Source organism: Diadema antillarum, unplaced genomic scaffold, assembly GCF_040938485.1.
Source record: "Diadema antillarum isolate AM-2024a unplaced genomic scaffold, OU_Dant_1.0 scf00000094, whole genome shotgun sequence".
Lineage (NCBI taxonomy): Eukaryota > Metazoa > Echinodermata > Echinoidea > Diadematoida > Diadematidae > Diadema > Diadema antillarum.
The window spans coordinates 2,578,464-2,595,799 of NW_027270983.1; the positions used below are offsets into that span (position 1 = coordinate 2,578,464).

The 17,336-nt window shown below is 40.0% G+C and overlaps 1 protein-coding gene across 2 annotated transcripts; it reads right to left on the reverse strand.

Annotated features, from left to right (window-relative positions):
* Positions 1-1,908: 1,908 nt before the first annotated feature.
* On the reverse strand, positions 1,909-15,776 carry LOC139718418 (uncharacterized). Of its 2 annotated transcripts, XM_071629889.1 has the most exons (8): positions 15,743-15,776; positions 13,236-13,425; positions 12,674-12,742; positions 11,976-12,127; positions 10,795-10,855; positions 6,572-6,694; positions 3,994-4,112; positions 1,909-2,926 (listed from the first exon to the last, which is right to left on the reverse strand). In XM_071629889.1, exons 2-8 carry the CDS (start codon positions 13,392-13,394, stop codon positions 2,395-2,397), a joined length of 1,215 nt encoding a protein of 404 aa, XP_071485990.1. In that variant the 5' UTR covers positions 13,395-13,425; positions 15,743-15,776; the 3' UTR covers positions 1,909-2,394. The 2 variants fall into 2 exon arrangements, with proteins under 2 accessions (XP_071485990.1, XP_071485991.1); XM_071629890.1 differs by lacking the exon at positions 15,743-15,776 and having other exon boundaries at positions 13,223-13,347.
* Positions 15,777-17,336: the final 1,560 nt, after the last annotated feature.

The window sequence follows — 17,336 nt, forward strand, 5'->3', positions numbered from 1 at the left end:
TGTAGATTAAACAGTTCTTTTCACCTTTAAATCATCAACCACGGTCTTCAACCAAGTATTACAATTGTACAATCACTGTTTTCACTGTGTGCTCTTGAACATAAATTAGTGCTATTTGAACAACAAAGCATTAATAGAAGAAATAAAGCATGGGTAAAAGCAATATAATTTAACAAGAGACCCGCGGGTCTAGCGCTCACCTGAGTATCGCAAGTTCACCTTTCACGCAGTCACTAATCTAAATCATTCACAGCTCTACCAAAATTTGACCAGGCATTCTCAAGTAGAAGATGAAAATGTACAATATCAAGGGCCCATTTTTTTAAGATTCCTTAATTTGGGGGGATTGGGGCCCCCTGGGGCCCTCTGGGTGGGGCATGGTGCCCATTTTGATAAATGGAGATATTGACCCCTAGGGATGCTACCTGCCAAGTTTGACAAAAATCCATCATGAGGTTTTCAGGAAGAAGATGAAAATGTACAATTCAGGCCCCCATTTGGACCCTTCCAACCACCCCCCCCCCCCTCCCCCCCCCCCCCTACCCAAGAGGGGCACCCCTGGATCTCCTATGAACAAACTTGTAGTATTATCTCAGCTCTATAACTTTTGATTCTAGAGAAGATTTATAAAGATTCCTTCATTCGGGGGGGTTTGGGACCCCTGGGGGCCCCCTGGGTGTGGCATGGTGCCCATTTTAACAAATTGAGATCCTAACCCCCTAGGGATGCTACCTGCCAAGTTTGGTGAAAATGGGTCATGGGGTTCTCAAGAAGAAGATAAAAATGTACAATTTAGGCCCCATTAGGACCCCTCCTCACCCCCTCCCCTGGGTCCCAAGGGGGCACCCCTGATTCTGCCATGAACAAACTTGAAACTACAGTCATCAATGTACTAACTCATAGTATTAACTTAGCTCTATCACTTCTGGTTCTAGAGAAGAAGATTTTTGCGGATTCCTTCATTTTGGGGGGTTTGGGCCCCCCTGGGGCCCCCTGGGTGGGGCATGGTGCCCATTTTAACAAATTGAGTTCTTAACCCCCTAGGGATGCTACCTGCCAAGTTTGGTGAAAATGGGTCATGGGGTTCTCAAGAAGAAGATGAAAATGTACAATTTAGGCCCCATTAGAACCCTTCCCCACCCCCCTCCCCTGGGTCCCAAAGGGGGGCACCCCTGATTCTGCCATGAACAAACTTGAAACTACAATCATCAATGTACTAACTCATAGTATTAACTTAGCTCTATCACTTCTGGTTCTAGAGAAGAAGATTTTTACAGATTCCTTAATTTTGGGGGGTTTGGGCCCCCCTGGGGGTCCCCTGGGTGGGGCATGGTGCCCATTTTAACAAATTGAGTTCCTAACCCCCTAGGGATGCTACCTGCCAAGTTTGATGAAAATCGGTCCTGGGGTTTTCAAGAAGAAGATGAAAATGTAAAAAGTTTACGCACGACGCACGACGCACGACGGACGACGGACGACGGACGACGCACGACGCACGACGCACGACGGACGCCGGACGAAGGGCGATCGCAATAGCTCACTTGAGCCTTTGGCTCAGGTGAGCTAAAAAGCTAACTCTGTAATGAACTTAATGTAAAGATAAACAATTTGTCTGTCGTTCAATACACTGGAGGTAACACAACTCACTATAGGGATGTCACAGCAAGTTCGAATACCACAATCCAACACCACAACCTCTCTGATTGTGGCAAACCAGACTTGCTTGCACACTGATTTCCTCTACACCTTCCTCTACAATATAGATCGCTCTTCAGTGTTGAAATTTACCCCTTCCTTCCATAATTCCCCATCAGTATAACTGCCTTCATCAGCCGTTATTCTAAGCCTCGATGTGATTTACATGTATACACACGTAGTTGTAGCAATCTACAGCAATATCTACCGAGGCATCGTTGAACATAATTTTCCACAAAAGTTTTGCATGCTATTAACCACTGAGTTACCGGAACAGTCATGAAGTTCTGTTTTGTTTCCAGAGTACATTAATAAGCAGCATAAAGTGTTCACTAACAACAAAACTGCAGCTGTAGAATCCTGATGATCAATCATTGTCAATATCAAACTGTCCCACACTACAACCCATGGAAATACAGAGAATGCTAACGATCCATGTTATTATACATCCACCCTACACAAAACTTTGAACAGCTTTGTTTAAAAGGCAGTTTGCCGCCACAACCTTTACAGAGATGAAAGAAATTCACAAATTTGTCATCATTTGCCTATATTTTTTCACTCATCATGACATTAAGCTTTATGTACCACAGATGCAGTGAAAGACAGATTTAATGAACGTGACAAAAAATGCAGAATGTTCTGATACATTAACACACTAAACCTGTTACATACAAAGGGAGATGCATTTATTCTAACCTATCTTCTGTCCCTACTTCGACTTCTATGGCGATGACGATCCCGTGAACGGGAGCGGGACTTTCTCCTCCTTCGTTCTTTCGACTTACTCCTCTTGTGATCTCGACTGCGACTGCGTGATCGATGTCGCCTGTCGTCCCGGCTGTCCCCCCTGTGGTTACTCTCCCGCTCCTTGTCCTGGCGACTGCGCTCTTTTCGCAGGGCTATGTCAAAGTCGTCCTCCGCTCTGTTCCTGTCCCTATCCCGGTCCCGGTGCCTCTCCCTGTCCCGACTTCGATCCCGACTCCTGTCCCGACTGTGACGGGGCCGCTCTCTATCCTTGTGCCTGTCATAATTGCTGCCTCGGTCCCGGTCCCGGTCCCGGTCCCGTATTCTGTCCCTATCCCTGTCCCTGTCCCTGTCCCTGTCCCTGTCCCGATCCCGATCCCTGTCCCTGTCCCTATCCCTTTCACTCTCATGGTCCCATTCTCTTGTGCGTTCTCTGTCCCGGTCTCTGCTGTGCGGACGCTCTTCACTGAATCTGTCGCCGCCCCTGCAAGATAAAAAAAAAAAGCAGCATGAAGCATTATGTACACTTCAGTTTACAAACTGCATGGGAACTGCTACAGTTCTACAGATTCAGGGAAATCATATTGTAAGTCACACACACACTATGCAGACAAAATGTCTGAACATGGCTGATAGCAACAATTACAGGTGGCACAATGAAACTAAGTACAGGATTCTGACACAATGCATCTTTAACTAGAGGTAGATTGAGTAAGGCCTTGCTTAAACCTTAGATGTCTCTGGGTAATCTCTTACTTTCATACAAACAATGGAAAAGTGGCACAGCGCTGCTGCTTCCTGTACACATCTGCTACAGTTCTACAGATTCAGGGAAATCATATTGTAAGTCACACACACACTATGCAGACAAAATGTCTGAACATGGCTGATAGCAACAATTACAGGTGGCACAATGAAACTAAGTACAGGATTCTGACACAATGCATCTTTAACTAGAGGTAGATTGAGTAAGGCCTTGCTTAAACCTTAGATGTCTCTGGGTAATCTCTTACTTTCATACAAACAATGGAAAAGTGGCACAGCGCTGCTGCTTCCTGTACACATGTATCTCTGGAATCAATTTCTTTTTCTATTATTGACAATACACTGTACTTGATTTCACTTTTTTGTCATACACATATTAGCATATATCTAATTGTGATCAAAACAATTTTATGCATATGACACAGCAAACTTTAGAATTTCCACACATAAAGGGAAACCATCTTACACATTGTATAACAATTTTGCTTGCAAGGTACCGGTTTTAATGAGGTGAATTCGGTAGTCCTGATTTTCCATTACTGTATATAGCTGGTTTCTTTCTTAGTGGGTTTACAATGACGCAATGGTTTAAATATAATGGGTGGGTGCTGATGACCTCATTATAACAGGGCTTCCCAGTATCTTGAAGTTGGTCTATGACTTAAACTGTACCTACTGCATTTGTTCATTTACTACTTTCATTATAATTAATTCAAACATGGAGTGGATTTTCCCCTTAATCTCTGGCCATATTCTTTAATTAAGTAGGTCAAGCAGAAGACTGACCTTGAATCTGTTGTCCAGTCATCATTGTCAGGATGACCGCCATCCCCTTGGTCTCCCGCTTCTTCGGGGTTCTTCTGGGCCTGGGCGAATCTCCACGCTGTCACCTTCTTCTCAATGTCCTGCAGAAGTACAAGCATTTTACAGACAATTTATCATAAAATGCCATTATATATATAACCATATTATACTGTAGAGCAAGATATCTTCACAGTATGACATTTTCGTAAATTGGAGCTAACAGCCTTTTTCACAGCATGAAATTTTTGTGAACTGCCCCTGGCATTCAATACATATAGTGTAGATAATAACTTTCACATGCATTTCATTTTCGCAAATCTTGGCTCACGCAGTATTTGCAATAAAATGCAAGCGAACACTTCTGGTTTCACAGCAAACATTTCTGTTTTGTTTTTCTCCTTCAAACTGTTTGTAATCAACATGGATACTGTAAAGTCAGTAAAATCTATGACATTGCAAAGGATGACAACAAGAAAAGGGGAATACCTCGAGCATCCTTCTCTTACAGAAATGAAAGCATGTAGACAATGTCAATGAGGTGGAATGTTGACTCGAAAGCGAGTACGAGGCTGACATGCGCAAAGGCAGTTTGTTTGTTTTTTAGTCAAACACTCACTGATATTTTTGAAGGTGGGTTCACATAAGAATTCTACTCCATGACTATTACTGAATGCTTCAGGCTCGAATTTACTGGCGTCATTTCTCTCACTATTAATGCTATAACACTTAACCCTAACCAGGCCGGGCTTTTTTGGGTGTTCTGTGGCCGGGGAGGGGTTGATTCAACCACCCCCCCCCCCCCCCCCCCCCCGAGATCTCGGCCGTCGATCGCGCAATCGCCATGAAATTTGGCACGCGCATTACCTGTGGCGTAATCTACCAAGCTATACAAAAAGAAATGGAAATTTTCGTCAAAATAATTAATTATGCTAATATATGCATAAAATCATACATTTTGCTCTAAATCAGAAATTAAAGCTCCTAGAATCCTAATTTTTGGTGAAAACATTCTTGGTAGCATTCCTAACAATGTACTTGAAAAAAAAATTTGGTATCAACATCAATTTCTTATGTATTTTATTGTTTTATGAATTTCTTATGTATTTCTTTGTTTTTTCGACCTTTTGTTTTATCATTTTTTTTCTGCAAAATTTATGACAGACCCTATATCAAGCATAATTATGCTAAAATTAATTAGTTTCAGCCTATAAAAGTGAAAATAATCAGATCTTTATGAATATGAAGAGAAAACTCCATTTGTATAGACTTTATACACAAAATCACGTTTTTGAGCCATTTTCGATCTGACAGGCATGTATAAAACGTTATGCAGTGTCGTAACGGTATGCACGATTTTCGCGAAAATGGTGTCAAAAGATGCGCGAGACTTGAAAGTAAAGAGTCAGCGAACGGCGCGGTCAAAAAATTTCGTGTGGCGGAGAAGTCGCGAAAAATGTCGAGGGGGGGTTGATTCAACCCCCCCGGCCTTTTTAGGGTTAAACCTTCATGCGCCTGTTTCACAAACAATCTAAGTCAATCTCAAAATCTAAGACTGACTAAAAATCATGGCATTCTGTGTGTATCTTCAATTTTGCTCAACTTGCTAATGAAAATGACGATTTTGAAGACTTTTTTCATGTCGCCATTGCTAGTGCATGATACAATAAATAACAATGGAAATACATTTGTATATTGTAAATATGAATTTGAAGTGGATGGTGAAAGGCTAATAAAATTGAACAGGGAAACCAGTGGCATACCATAATTTTTAGTCAATCTTAAATTTGAAGATTGACTTTACTTTCTGAAACAGGCCCCAGGTATACTAAATGAACTTGCAAGGCTTTTTCATCACCAATCAATAATCCATCCAAGCTTGACCTAGTTGTAAAGTTAGCCAGACCACTCCAGTGTTGCAACATTTGTGTATGTCCAACCAAAAGGCCATGGTGACAAGATAGGGATTAGGGGGATTACATAATCCCTATTCACTGACAGCTACCAGGTAGTTTTCAGAGACCTCTGTCAATCAGCAAGGAAAGTTGCACTCAAGCATGTGTGCCCATTGGAGAACAAAGCATAGCAAAGGATAAACTTGGTTGTGGGATAGGGACAAGAATAAAATACAGCCACACCCTGCATTGAGGTGATCAGGTCTCATGGCAATGGAGCACTTTGCATTGAATGAGATAATTCAGGGTTCAAGGTCTGTCACACAGCACACGCATCTATGAGCAAAACATGGGGCATTTCTCAACGCATGCGTATACCTGGGTCCCCACGAGGGAGCTGAACCTAAATGTTGGCTGTTCAAAGCACATGTGTGCGTGACTGTCACTGTGTGTGTGTAACATAGAGAAAAACCCGACTGGAATTTTCAAGGAGCAAACGAGGTGTTAATGTAGACACAGGTTTGATTCCAGTGACTAGTGCTAATTACACACTGTAAAGCAGTTTGAAAGCACATAGTACACGAGTGTTACTCAAACAGAAAACCAAACATACACAAAGAACGATGAATTATTGTCATTTTTTTGTCATTATTACTGTCTTACAGTACCTTCATGACAGGAACTGGAATGCGTGGGAAGAGGGTTGAATGCCACTCCAGCTTGGTCAAGAAGTGTCTCAGCATCTGACCGATGGTCATCGGATTTCCTCCACCAGCCTTGGGGTCAATCTCCTGCATAGCATTGGGTTCAATGTGGACAGAGAGGGAGAGGAAAAGCAAAGACGAGATTGAGATTGAGAGTTACTGATACAGAGAGTGGTTACACATGAAGAATGAGTATTTTTGCATGCCACTCAGAAATGTCAAATTTTCAACTTTGGGTTGTACATTTTTTCTCAGTTTCAGATGCTATGATCAAAATATACAAAAACCATGAAATAAACAATGATTTCTCTGTCATATTTGACAAATTTGACAGAAATACATAGTATCTTCTGCTGATGAACTGTAAAACACAAAAAAAGTCATGTGCAACAGCCTTTAAAAATAGTATGACATAGAGCAAAATAGATGTTTTCTTTGCTGTCCCTTTTTCAATGAAATGTGTGAACCAAGTCTTTCTACTCTTATTCTTTTAATCCCACGCTAATCTGAAGTTATGATGGGTAATATGAAATACTTCTGCTACCTATCCCACAGCACTGGAACAAATGTACTCTCAAGCAGACAAACACTGGAGGAACATAACACGACAAGTTTTGTGACCCAATATTCTCAAACATTTCAGAGAGAACAAAAGCTGGGCTGGCCATAGTATATCCATTGCATGCGGCAGGATACCCAGAAGGACGCGAGTCCACATTATAACCTCTCTCTCCGATTAACTGTGTGCTTACGAACGCTCATCCGCAGACGGCGGGCGAAGCACGCAAGAGGCAAAGGGCAGGTGTTGTCTGAGATGTCACCACCTGGTATAAAACACATGAAAGGCAGCATTGATGAGGTACAGTGGTCAGAGAGAGCGAGTGCTATCTACAGTTAACGTAACAACAAAAATTAAGAACCATAAGCCTACAACTTTTTGCTGTCATCATATCTTCAAAGAATGATACACCTGTATGACATAACTGTGGCTTTTCTGAAATTTCAATGATATGAATAGTACACCACTTCATGAGAATTGTCCTAAGTTTAAACTAGTACTACGCTGTTTGAAATGTGAACACAGTAGAGGCAATGCTGAAAAAGCAAACGCAAGGTGTTTCACACCTACGTATCACTTGTAAACTGATAAAGGCTCAAAGTGCTGTGCTATGACAAGTCCACAAATTGGTGTGGTATGTGCTGTGAAATAATCAATGTCTGTCAATCAACCTGTAATACTATATCAATGATATACCTAGCTTGATGAAATTTTATTCCAATTCAGCCCTTTCATCATATCTGTAATGCTACAGTTGTACTACTACTACTGCCACTAAAAACAAACAAACAAACAAGCAAACAAAAAATACTAATAATAACAATAATGGTAATAATCATAGTACCATCTTTGGGACATTCTTAAAGAAGAAGTTAAAAAAAAAATTGATTATGAGTGGCAGCAGAGGGCATGACGGGTCATTACATTAATCATGATAGTCATCTACAAACAAATGAAATAATGACCTCATAATTCCCAAACCCTTAGCGCCCCCCTCCAAAAAAAGAACAAGGTTTACATATTATGAGCAATAGCACATTCCAACATAATGATTTTATCTTTACCCTGAGAACATGGACCGTCGGACGGTTGCGCTGCATTTTCATGACTATTACAGAAAAAGAACACATCCCAGCACCTTCTGCCATTCACTCCAAGTATATGGCACTATAAGACAGATACCCTTAGCACGAAAGCTGTAGAATAAATCTTGTCATTAACAGTTATCAATATTCACTCTTAAACATACACGACACACTTTGACAAAGACAGCCTATTCTGGTCGCTGAAAATTATCTTTGCAACTTCAAACAGCTTCCTCCCATCCCCCTCCCTCCATTACTTTTTTTTATTTTTTTAAACCATTGCCACTGAAGTAAACATGCAGTACATCAGTACCCCACTATTTATGACCTTCTCACATCATCTAAACATAGAATCAGTCACCTACACTCACAAATTATATATATTCTTGAAACATCCAATAGTCAGTGGTTCACACCACAATTCATTACAGTAAAAAAAATAATAATTTCCTTGAGTTGTAGTATTCCAAATCCAAATCATCACAAGATTATCACTGATAAGGCCATATTTCTTTCTTCTTTTTTCGGTTTCAGCATTTTCTTTTTCTTTTCTTTCTTTTTTTCTTTTTGAATGAGGTGTATGGTACATGTAAACGAGTTTAAATCACCTATTTTTCGTGCAATGCAGCATAACTGGTACCTACATACAACTGTACTTCTAGGATCCAAAAGGAATACAAGGTACCACAGATGGAGTGCAAACTCCAATACATTTTGTTTTTCTTCTTTGAACATTCTATAATCTCAAACAAGGTTTACTTAACCCTAAAAAGACTGGGGGGGGGGGGGGCCTAAAAGGCCCCCCCCCCCCCCTCAACATTTCGCGCGATTACTCAGCAACACGCGATGCTCTATGACTTTTTTCTTTCGAGTTTCCTGCACATTTTGACACCAAATTTGTGACGCCCGGGTGTACAGTTCTGAAGTTACATAACTTTTTGTACATGCACGTGAGACCGAAAATGGCTCAAAAATGTGATTTTGTGTACAAAGTCAATACAAATTGAGTTTTATCACATGGTTCATATAAATATGCTTATTTTTACTCTCAATGGCTAAAATCAATTTGTTTTAGTAGTATTATGCTTCAAAAAGAGTCTGCCACAAATTTTGCTGAAAAAAACAACAAAAACAAAATGTCGTAAAAACAAAGAAATACGTAAGAAATTCATAAAACAATAAAATAAATAAGAAATTAATTTTGATACCGAATTTTTTTTCAAGTACATTTGCTAAGAATGCCACAAAGAATATCTAGACCAAAAATGAACACTTTTGGAGCTTTATTTACTGATTTAGATCAAAAAGTCTGATTTCTTGCATAAATTAGCATAATTAATCAAAATAAAATAAAAGAAGACTATTTTGGAAAATTTAAATATACGACCTTGTCGATTACATCGCACACTACCATTGTGCGGCGGTCGCGCGATCCACGGCCGAGATCTTAAGGGGGGGCCCTTTAGGCCCCCCCCCCCCCCCCCCCCCCCCCCCCCCCCCCCCCCCCAGTCTTTTAACGGCTCTACCAAAATAGCCCAGTCTTTTTAGGGTTAAGTGATGCTTTACTTTGACCTCAAGTTTTACTCCTCACCCCACAGCACACAAATCCTGACTTGACTGATTAGCAGGTCATTTTTTTTTTTTTCAAGATTTTGAAGATCTCTGGAACGACAAACATCAGCTGGTGACATCTCACAGAAGGATCCATACTAGCTGTACCATGGTGCAACGCCTTTTGCTTGCACTTCTACAAGGCTTTTTCTACTTGGACCCACATGACTTTATGCAGATTTGGGTAGATTTATTAGTTTGAAACAGGCTAAAGCATATGCTTCTTGCATAAGTCAAAAGATATTTCATTTTCATTAATTTTCATGGTTTTCTGTTCTTTGAGAGAGGTTAAGGGCATCTAGGGTATATCTGCAATTTGTATAAGAAAGTATGATGTATTAACTTTCAATGAAATCTAAACTTGAAAAGGCCATGCAAATTTCTAATATAAATTTCAAATATCCTACAAACAGAGGCTAAAAAAAATATGCAAGTACGATGTAATTCCCTACTCTTTATACTGAGTACCTAATATTTTACTCAGCAATAGTATACTTGCCAGCAGTGCAGATTATTACTATTATTTGTTTTGTTTTGTTTTGTACTTGTTTTTGTGGAGAGACATGTACATATGTATTTGCTAAAAACATGACTATGGTTTGTAGAATTTCTGTTCCTCTGCAGTGAACATATCTAAACCTCAACAATGATAAAACAAGGAAGTGCAAAGGCTTTCAGGATGTAATACATCTTGGTGCCATGCTAAACAAACCACAGAATTACTGTGTATAATTATTTCTGTTTATCATTTGAGACTATAACAGTGAAAGAAAAATGTAATCCATACTGCCCTAAAAATCATATTAACCTGATTTGTTTTTTTCAAGTGATTCAACAATGTCTACAAATGCTATATCCCATTCTGGACTTTAAAACAACATTAAGACTTGATAGACACAAAGACATAGAGTACTGCTGAGTGATTTACAAACCTCCTCGTCTTCCAAATATGGTTCATACCATTCCCATAAGTCCTGTGGTGGCTGTGTGTACCTGGGGGATGGAAAAACAGATAAATGTTCTTTTCATTAATTATCTGCATTTGCTGACATTAACAAAGTATAAACTTGATACTTCAAGAGTGATTTAACTATAAGCCCCTCAATTCAAAGTACATGTACTTGGCAGTAATTCTTGATAGGACAAGAGAAAAAAAAGGCTGAAGGCCTCTTTACATCCATTTCTGATCCTGTAAAATAGCATTCCATGCTGTTTTCAATCTAGGTTTTCACATCACATCCTCATGTTGTAAGTGCACTAATGCCTGTCTGTTCATGATATTTTTGCTTGTAATTTGCATTTCAACAGTGATTGGTGAAATTTGCAAAACGAAACACTCATGAAAATAACAGTTTTTACAATATGTCATTGCGAAAAAGAGTGAAGTGTCTACCCAACTTAAAGGGATTGTACAGTTTTGGTTAAGACCTAATTTCAGATTTCTCAATTTTTTTGGTGAGATAATGAGAAACCTCTTATGAAATATGAAAGAGCATGTAATTCTATGAGGAATTCAACGTTTATTTTATGAAAATTGGTTTTGAAATGGCTGAGACATCAAAAAAGAGCGATTCTAATAAAGTGTGGGACCCACACTTTATCACGATCGCTTTGTTTTACTTTGTTTTTTGATGTTTCAGTCATTTCAAACCCGATTTTCATCAAATAAACTTTGAATTCCTTTTAAAATGGTATGCTGTGTACTATATCATAAGTGTTTTCTCGGTATCTCGCAAAAAGTTAAAAGCCCAATTCTCATCTCCACCAATACTGTACTATCCCTTTAACCAACTGAGAAAAAAAAGAAAAGTCATCTGGGAAAACATGCACATGAGCTAACTACATACTGGCTTACTGTAGAAGTGGAAAATTTTTGTGTGATTAATTTTTTGCGCTTGGCCGGATAAGAAGAGTTTTGTATGTTTTTAATTCCGCGGAATCAAGACATCAACTACTGGAACAAGTGGCAAGCAAAAATATTTGCATGCTTTTATTTTTGCGCTAGTTTCTGGTTGCGCGAAATGCGTGAAAATTTCCACTTTTACAGTATCTGGTCAACACTGATAGTGTGGGTATTGCTGGTATGCATGTTGGTAGATTACCTTCAGCTTACCTGATGTAGATAAAGCCCAGAGCTCGGATGTAGGGCGAGTCTGAATGCGTCAGTAGGCCAATCAGCTGCTTGCGGGTCAGCTTCAGCGTGTAGAGCTTGTACAACAGACAGTAGGCTGAGGAGACGATTCCACCAGCCCCTACTCCACGCACCTAGGGAGCAGGAAGGAGAGTGGAAAAACAGATGAGATGAAATAAGATTTCATGGTTAAACATATCACATTTTGCCGAACATGAAAATACACTCTTCACACAGTACACACGGAAAAGAAAAGAAAAGATAAGATAAAAGGAAACATGGAAATCCTACAGGTCCACAACGGATTCCAAACTGTGTTCCAAACAAAAGCAGCAAAGACATAAAGTAGTAGCCTGAGAAAGCTGTCTTCATGCAAATCCAGGGAGACGAGGGACACATCAGTTGATCATGCATTTTGTACAGGTATATGTTAGACCCAAAAAAAAAAAAATGCCTGAACTTCACTTTACACTATATCTGACTTGTATGATGTAATTCTCACATACTTTTAATAGTTTGATCTAAGGAACTAACTTCCACAAGTGCTACTGTGATTTATGTGGGCATGACGGTAGTTCCATAAATGTCTGACAATGACGGCAACAAATATCCAAAAAGGCATTTTATCAGCAAACCAGCCGGGCTTGGAAGAGTATTGAAAAGACCTGTATCATACTCACCCCTCCACACATGCCGATCTGCCCAGAAGTTTGTCTGCTTCCCCTCTCCCATGGCTCCAAGTGTGCAACCTGCAGCGGAATTATTTAGGGTGGGTGCCAACAAACTAATCATTAATATGAATGCAGCCCTTAGCATAACAAATCATATTCAAAGAAGATCCTGTACTTTACAGAAAAGCTCTTCAATTAAAGCGGAAACAAAACACACATATAGACATTCTCAAAAATATTACTTGTATTTCAAATTTGAACAAAAACTTTGTAAACTACTGGTACATGTATCACTAAGTTAATGAAGCTGATATAAGATTGACAATGTAACTGTATGTTTAGTATAAGTCCATACCCAATTCCCCACCTCCCCTCCCCTGGTATATTGTGATGCATTTCACCATGGCATTTCAAAAGATTTTCATTCGAGTGAGGTTAACACATCACATTCTGCAGTAAGTAGCTTAAGTACTGTACTTTAAAGACATGCGATGAAGATGATATCAAGCATTTTTAGTCATCTCAAAAGAGAAAAGGTCAAGAGAGAATGGCACCTACCTCCGCCCCTTACCTTGTAGTAAATTTCATCTATGACTTCATGGTATGTCTTGAGCTTGAAAAGGTCGTTCTTGAAGTAGGGCGAGGACTGGATGTTGGTCAGGATGAGGGAATTTAGGTTCATGGAAGCGTGGTTGCCCCACAGAGGTAGTGTATTGCTCTTTGGTGGCATTGCGAGTGCCCTTACATCAAACCAGCGGACACTGCATTCAATACAAAGAGAAGAAACATTTCAGGGCAAACATTAAAAAAAAACATTTTCAGTCATGCACTACAAGGTACATCTTGTAAAAAATCAGCACCAATGTTCAACCTCCCATGCCAAAATTTGACCCTGCGCAAGAGCATAAGTTTCTACCTATGTACACGTATAGGCCTTACGTTACATGTAGCCGGTGGTCGAATCTTGGATAGCGTTATGGTCAAATTATGAGTACTAACTGGTAGTTTGCTTTATTACTAGTGGTGAAAGCAATAATTTCCTCATATGCCACCACTCAAATATTCAATATTGAACATTCACAACACATCTCCTAGAAAACTCAAGAGTTTTATGTACAGTAGATCTAGACCTAGTTCTAGATCTATATAAACTCGTAGAAGTGAACCTAGAGTAAAACCCCCAATTTTCAGACACTTATACTCCTTTCCCGCTGAAGGAAATCTTCCCCCGGCACCCGGGTGCACCCTGCAATATGAAACGAAACTCAGTTGAAACCTAGGGGAAGCCTAGGTGAAACACCTATTAAATTTTGGGCAATTTTTACCCTAGAAGCGTCCTGGGTACAGTACACATCGATAGTTCAACGGGAAACCACCGGTGGTTCACCTAGGAACGCCCAGTGTGGAAGGTCATCGTGGTGAAACACCGGGCAAAATATGCAGATTATGTCAAAGGTCTTTTTTTTTTCCGGTAATGCAAACGTTTTTTGCTAGCTAGCACGCGCTCCTAAATTAATCTACACATAATGCGTGTATGTAAACATGCACACGACTAGTATGACGTTCATGTGACGTACACCAGCATGGTATTGGATCCAAAGAGGTTACATATATAGAACCTCTTTGATTGGATCGTGTTGTATTGTGCGCATGCCGTATACAAATAAGCGCTACGCAAAACTGAGACTATTACTTGAGTTGCTGTGTCATTTGTCCTGTTGAATGTTGCAGTTGAATTAACTATTTTGGAGTTCAGTTCTGTGAGAGGTAGAGAATTACGAGTGCGAACTATACTGGTAAAGTACCACGTTCAAATTAGCGCGCGAAATGTCACGCCACATAATATATAATACACACTTCCGCTGGAATTGGCCGCGGTGGAAGCAGAAAACACGTCTAGGGGAAAGTTGCAAACAAAATTCACCGAGAGCATTGTCGTACAACACTGTAGGAGTGAAAAGACGGCACTGAAAATTTCACGGGAGGTTCCCCAGTGAATTCACCGAGAAATCCAACGGCGGTTCACCGAAAGTGGCAGCGGGAAAGGGGTATTAGTTTGCAATATTTGTTCAACTCAAATAATACAATTGATTTTTTTAATACATCATCAAATTTCACAGAATCCCCAAATATTATCACCTTGTCAATACCCCAAAATTCGGACACGCGCGCAATGTCAATACGCATGCAAGGCCGCTGAAAAAAGAGCGTGCACCATAATGTTGTACCTTGTTGGTGCAAGGTTGCATCGGGGACGCTGCGGCGCCCGTTCGTGTCCGAATTTCGGTGACTCTGCACTTGCATTCAGTCCCTGTACATTTATTCACTGTATCTGCACGTACGTAGATTTTGTTTTTCTCTTGACTTTTTTTCGTTTTTGAGGATACCATCACACTCCGTCTCTGACTCCTGAGCTTGCAATAAGCAAAAAAATCTCGCAACAGAACGGCATAATTTTTCAATTTTTAGCGCTTTTCCGGCGACCCTGATTCTTTCCACGGGATCTAATTCACGCGCCCTTTGGAAAAGTTGCGGCGATTCTGCGTGTTTGACGGCAAAATTTGGGATTTTAAATTTAGATGGATTTTTGGAGGTGACTCAGGCATTCTTTCCTGTGGTGAATGAGTGTGCCAGTATGTGAAACAATGTCATGTGATATGCGCATGTTCATTCTGGAATCTGGAACATGCCTATTAAAGAAATTAGATTTAGTCTACACTTTGTAGTTTAATGAAAATTACTCCAGAGTGTATGAACTCGATATTTTCATTTTCAACATTTTCAGGGAGAATGGGCAGCTGTGAAATTTCACCAAAACTGAATACCGTGTACACGTAGGTTACGACACGTTTGCAACCAGTGCACTGCAAGTGGCAAGTGCATGCAGAAGTGCAGTGGCAGTCGCAGACGCAGTGTCGATTGTGTGTCGATTACTGCGGATCTTACTGTACACACCATCATCATCATGCTCAATGGTAAAACCGTGCACTAACTTGATAGCGTGACTAAAAAGAGTTAACAAGGGCACAAATGTCTCATGTTACGTGCGTCAACGGTGTAAAAGATGACCAAGCTTACCTTTAAAAATACAATGCAAGACAAGTCAACAGACTATCCTTACAACGTGCGAAATAATAGTTGGTAAAACCGCACCCGGCGTTCAATTTTGGTACTGGACAATTGAAGTTTGGCTGTACCGTTACTTCTTCGTGAAAGCCGCCATACTGCTATCATATCACTTCTAGTCTGGGTGTACTGTTTGTCCGATGTGTAATGCCGCCCTCGACGTTGCTTACAGGACAGGGAACTGAGGCGCCAGGGCCACTAATTTATAGAAAGACGTCTTTCTAGTTCAGTGGCCCGTTCAGTTCTTGAAGCCTCGAAGTCGGTGAGCAATCTCTCTATCACAGAATAGCACTACCTCTTGAATAATCATTGATGATAATCATTTATCTCCAGAGAGAGAACGTCCTAAAACAAAAACAAACAAACAAACAAAACAGAAAAAAAGAATACCAACCTTCTTTTTTTTATATATATTTTCCGCCCCATTGGGATATATTCTATATCAGATAAAATGCATATAAACACATAATACAATGTATATCATGATATTATTTCGAACAAATCACTTTGAAAAACAGACAATGAAATATTGTTACTCAGACCATCACATCATACGTATTAAGAGAGCAGGGGACCGTTTCATGAAAGTTGTCAGCCCCGACAAGATGTCAGTCTCCGACAGTTACCATATACATAGTAACAGTCAGTGAGCAGAGCTTCTCAGCCAATCAAATCCAAGGATTTTACTGAAATTGTCAGAGACTGACAACTTGTCAGGGCCGACAACTTTCATGAAACGGTCCCCAAGTGTCTAAACGGGCGCCATTTTTTGTTCATATAAGATATACCAAACTTGTTTATTCTGTTCGTTCTGATTTCTTTTAGTAGAACACACTCCACTCAGAGGTCCTTTGAAGAATATTACTTTTTGATTTCTCAAAAAAAAGAAGAAGAAATGCATATGTTTCTGAATCAACGCAAACACAGACATTCTAGCATAGTAGTTCCCCTGAATCTAACAAAAAGGGGGTCAATGGGCTGAAAAGGTTACGGTGTATTTTATAAGGGATTAGCCATAATCAATAATGCCTGTGCATTTCATATAAGGCTGGCATGGTATAGCATAAATTAATAGTATACATTTTTCTCTAATTTACTCATTATCTTTGGTACGATGAATAGATATAGGCCTGTAATTAGCTGGTCCATTCTATTTTGGCATTCACTTCAATTTAGTTCAATTTATTGAAAACCAGACATAATCACAGTAAAAATGAACATGAAGCAAAAATGAAGAATATGAGTCCCCAAGAAGCAGAGCTTGTGAATGGGGCCCATTATAAATGGACTTCTTGATCCCTGCTGATCAGCAAAGAGACCTATACAACACGTAAACATGTATAAGGGCCTAAAAAAATCCAACCACCGCGCAGATAAGCAGATCCCAGATCCAGCCAGCCGAGATCGAGAAGTACATACATGTACAACAACATAGTACAATGTAATATTCAAAGCTGAAAAATGGCAAGGTACAAGGTGTAAGGTGCAGTGAGACCCGATAGAAAGGAAACTAGATATGAGACCTCGACAAACTGAGTAATACTGC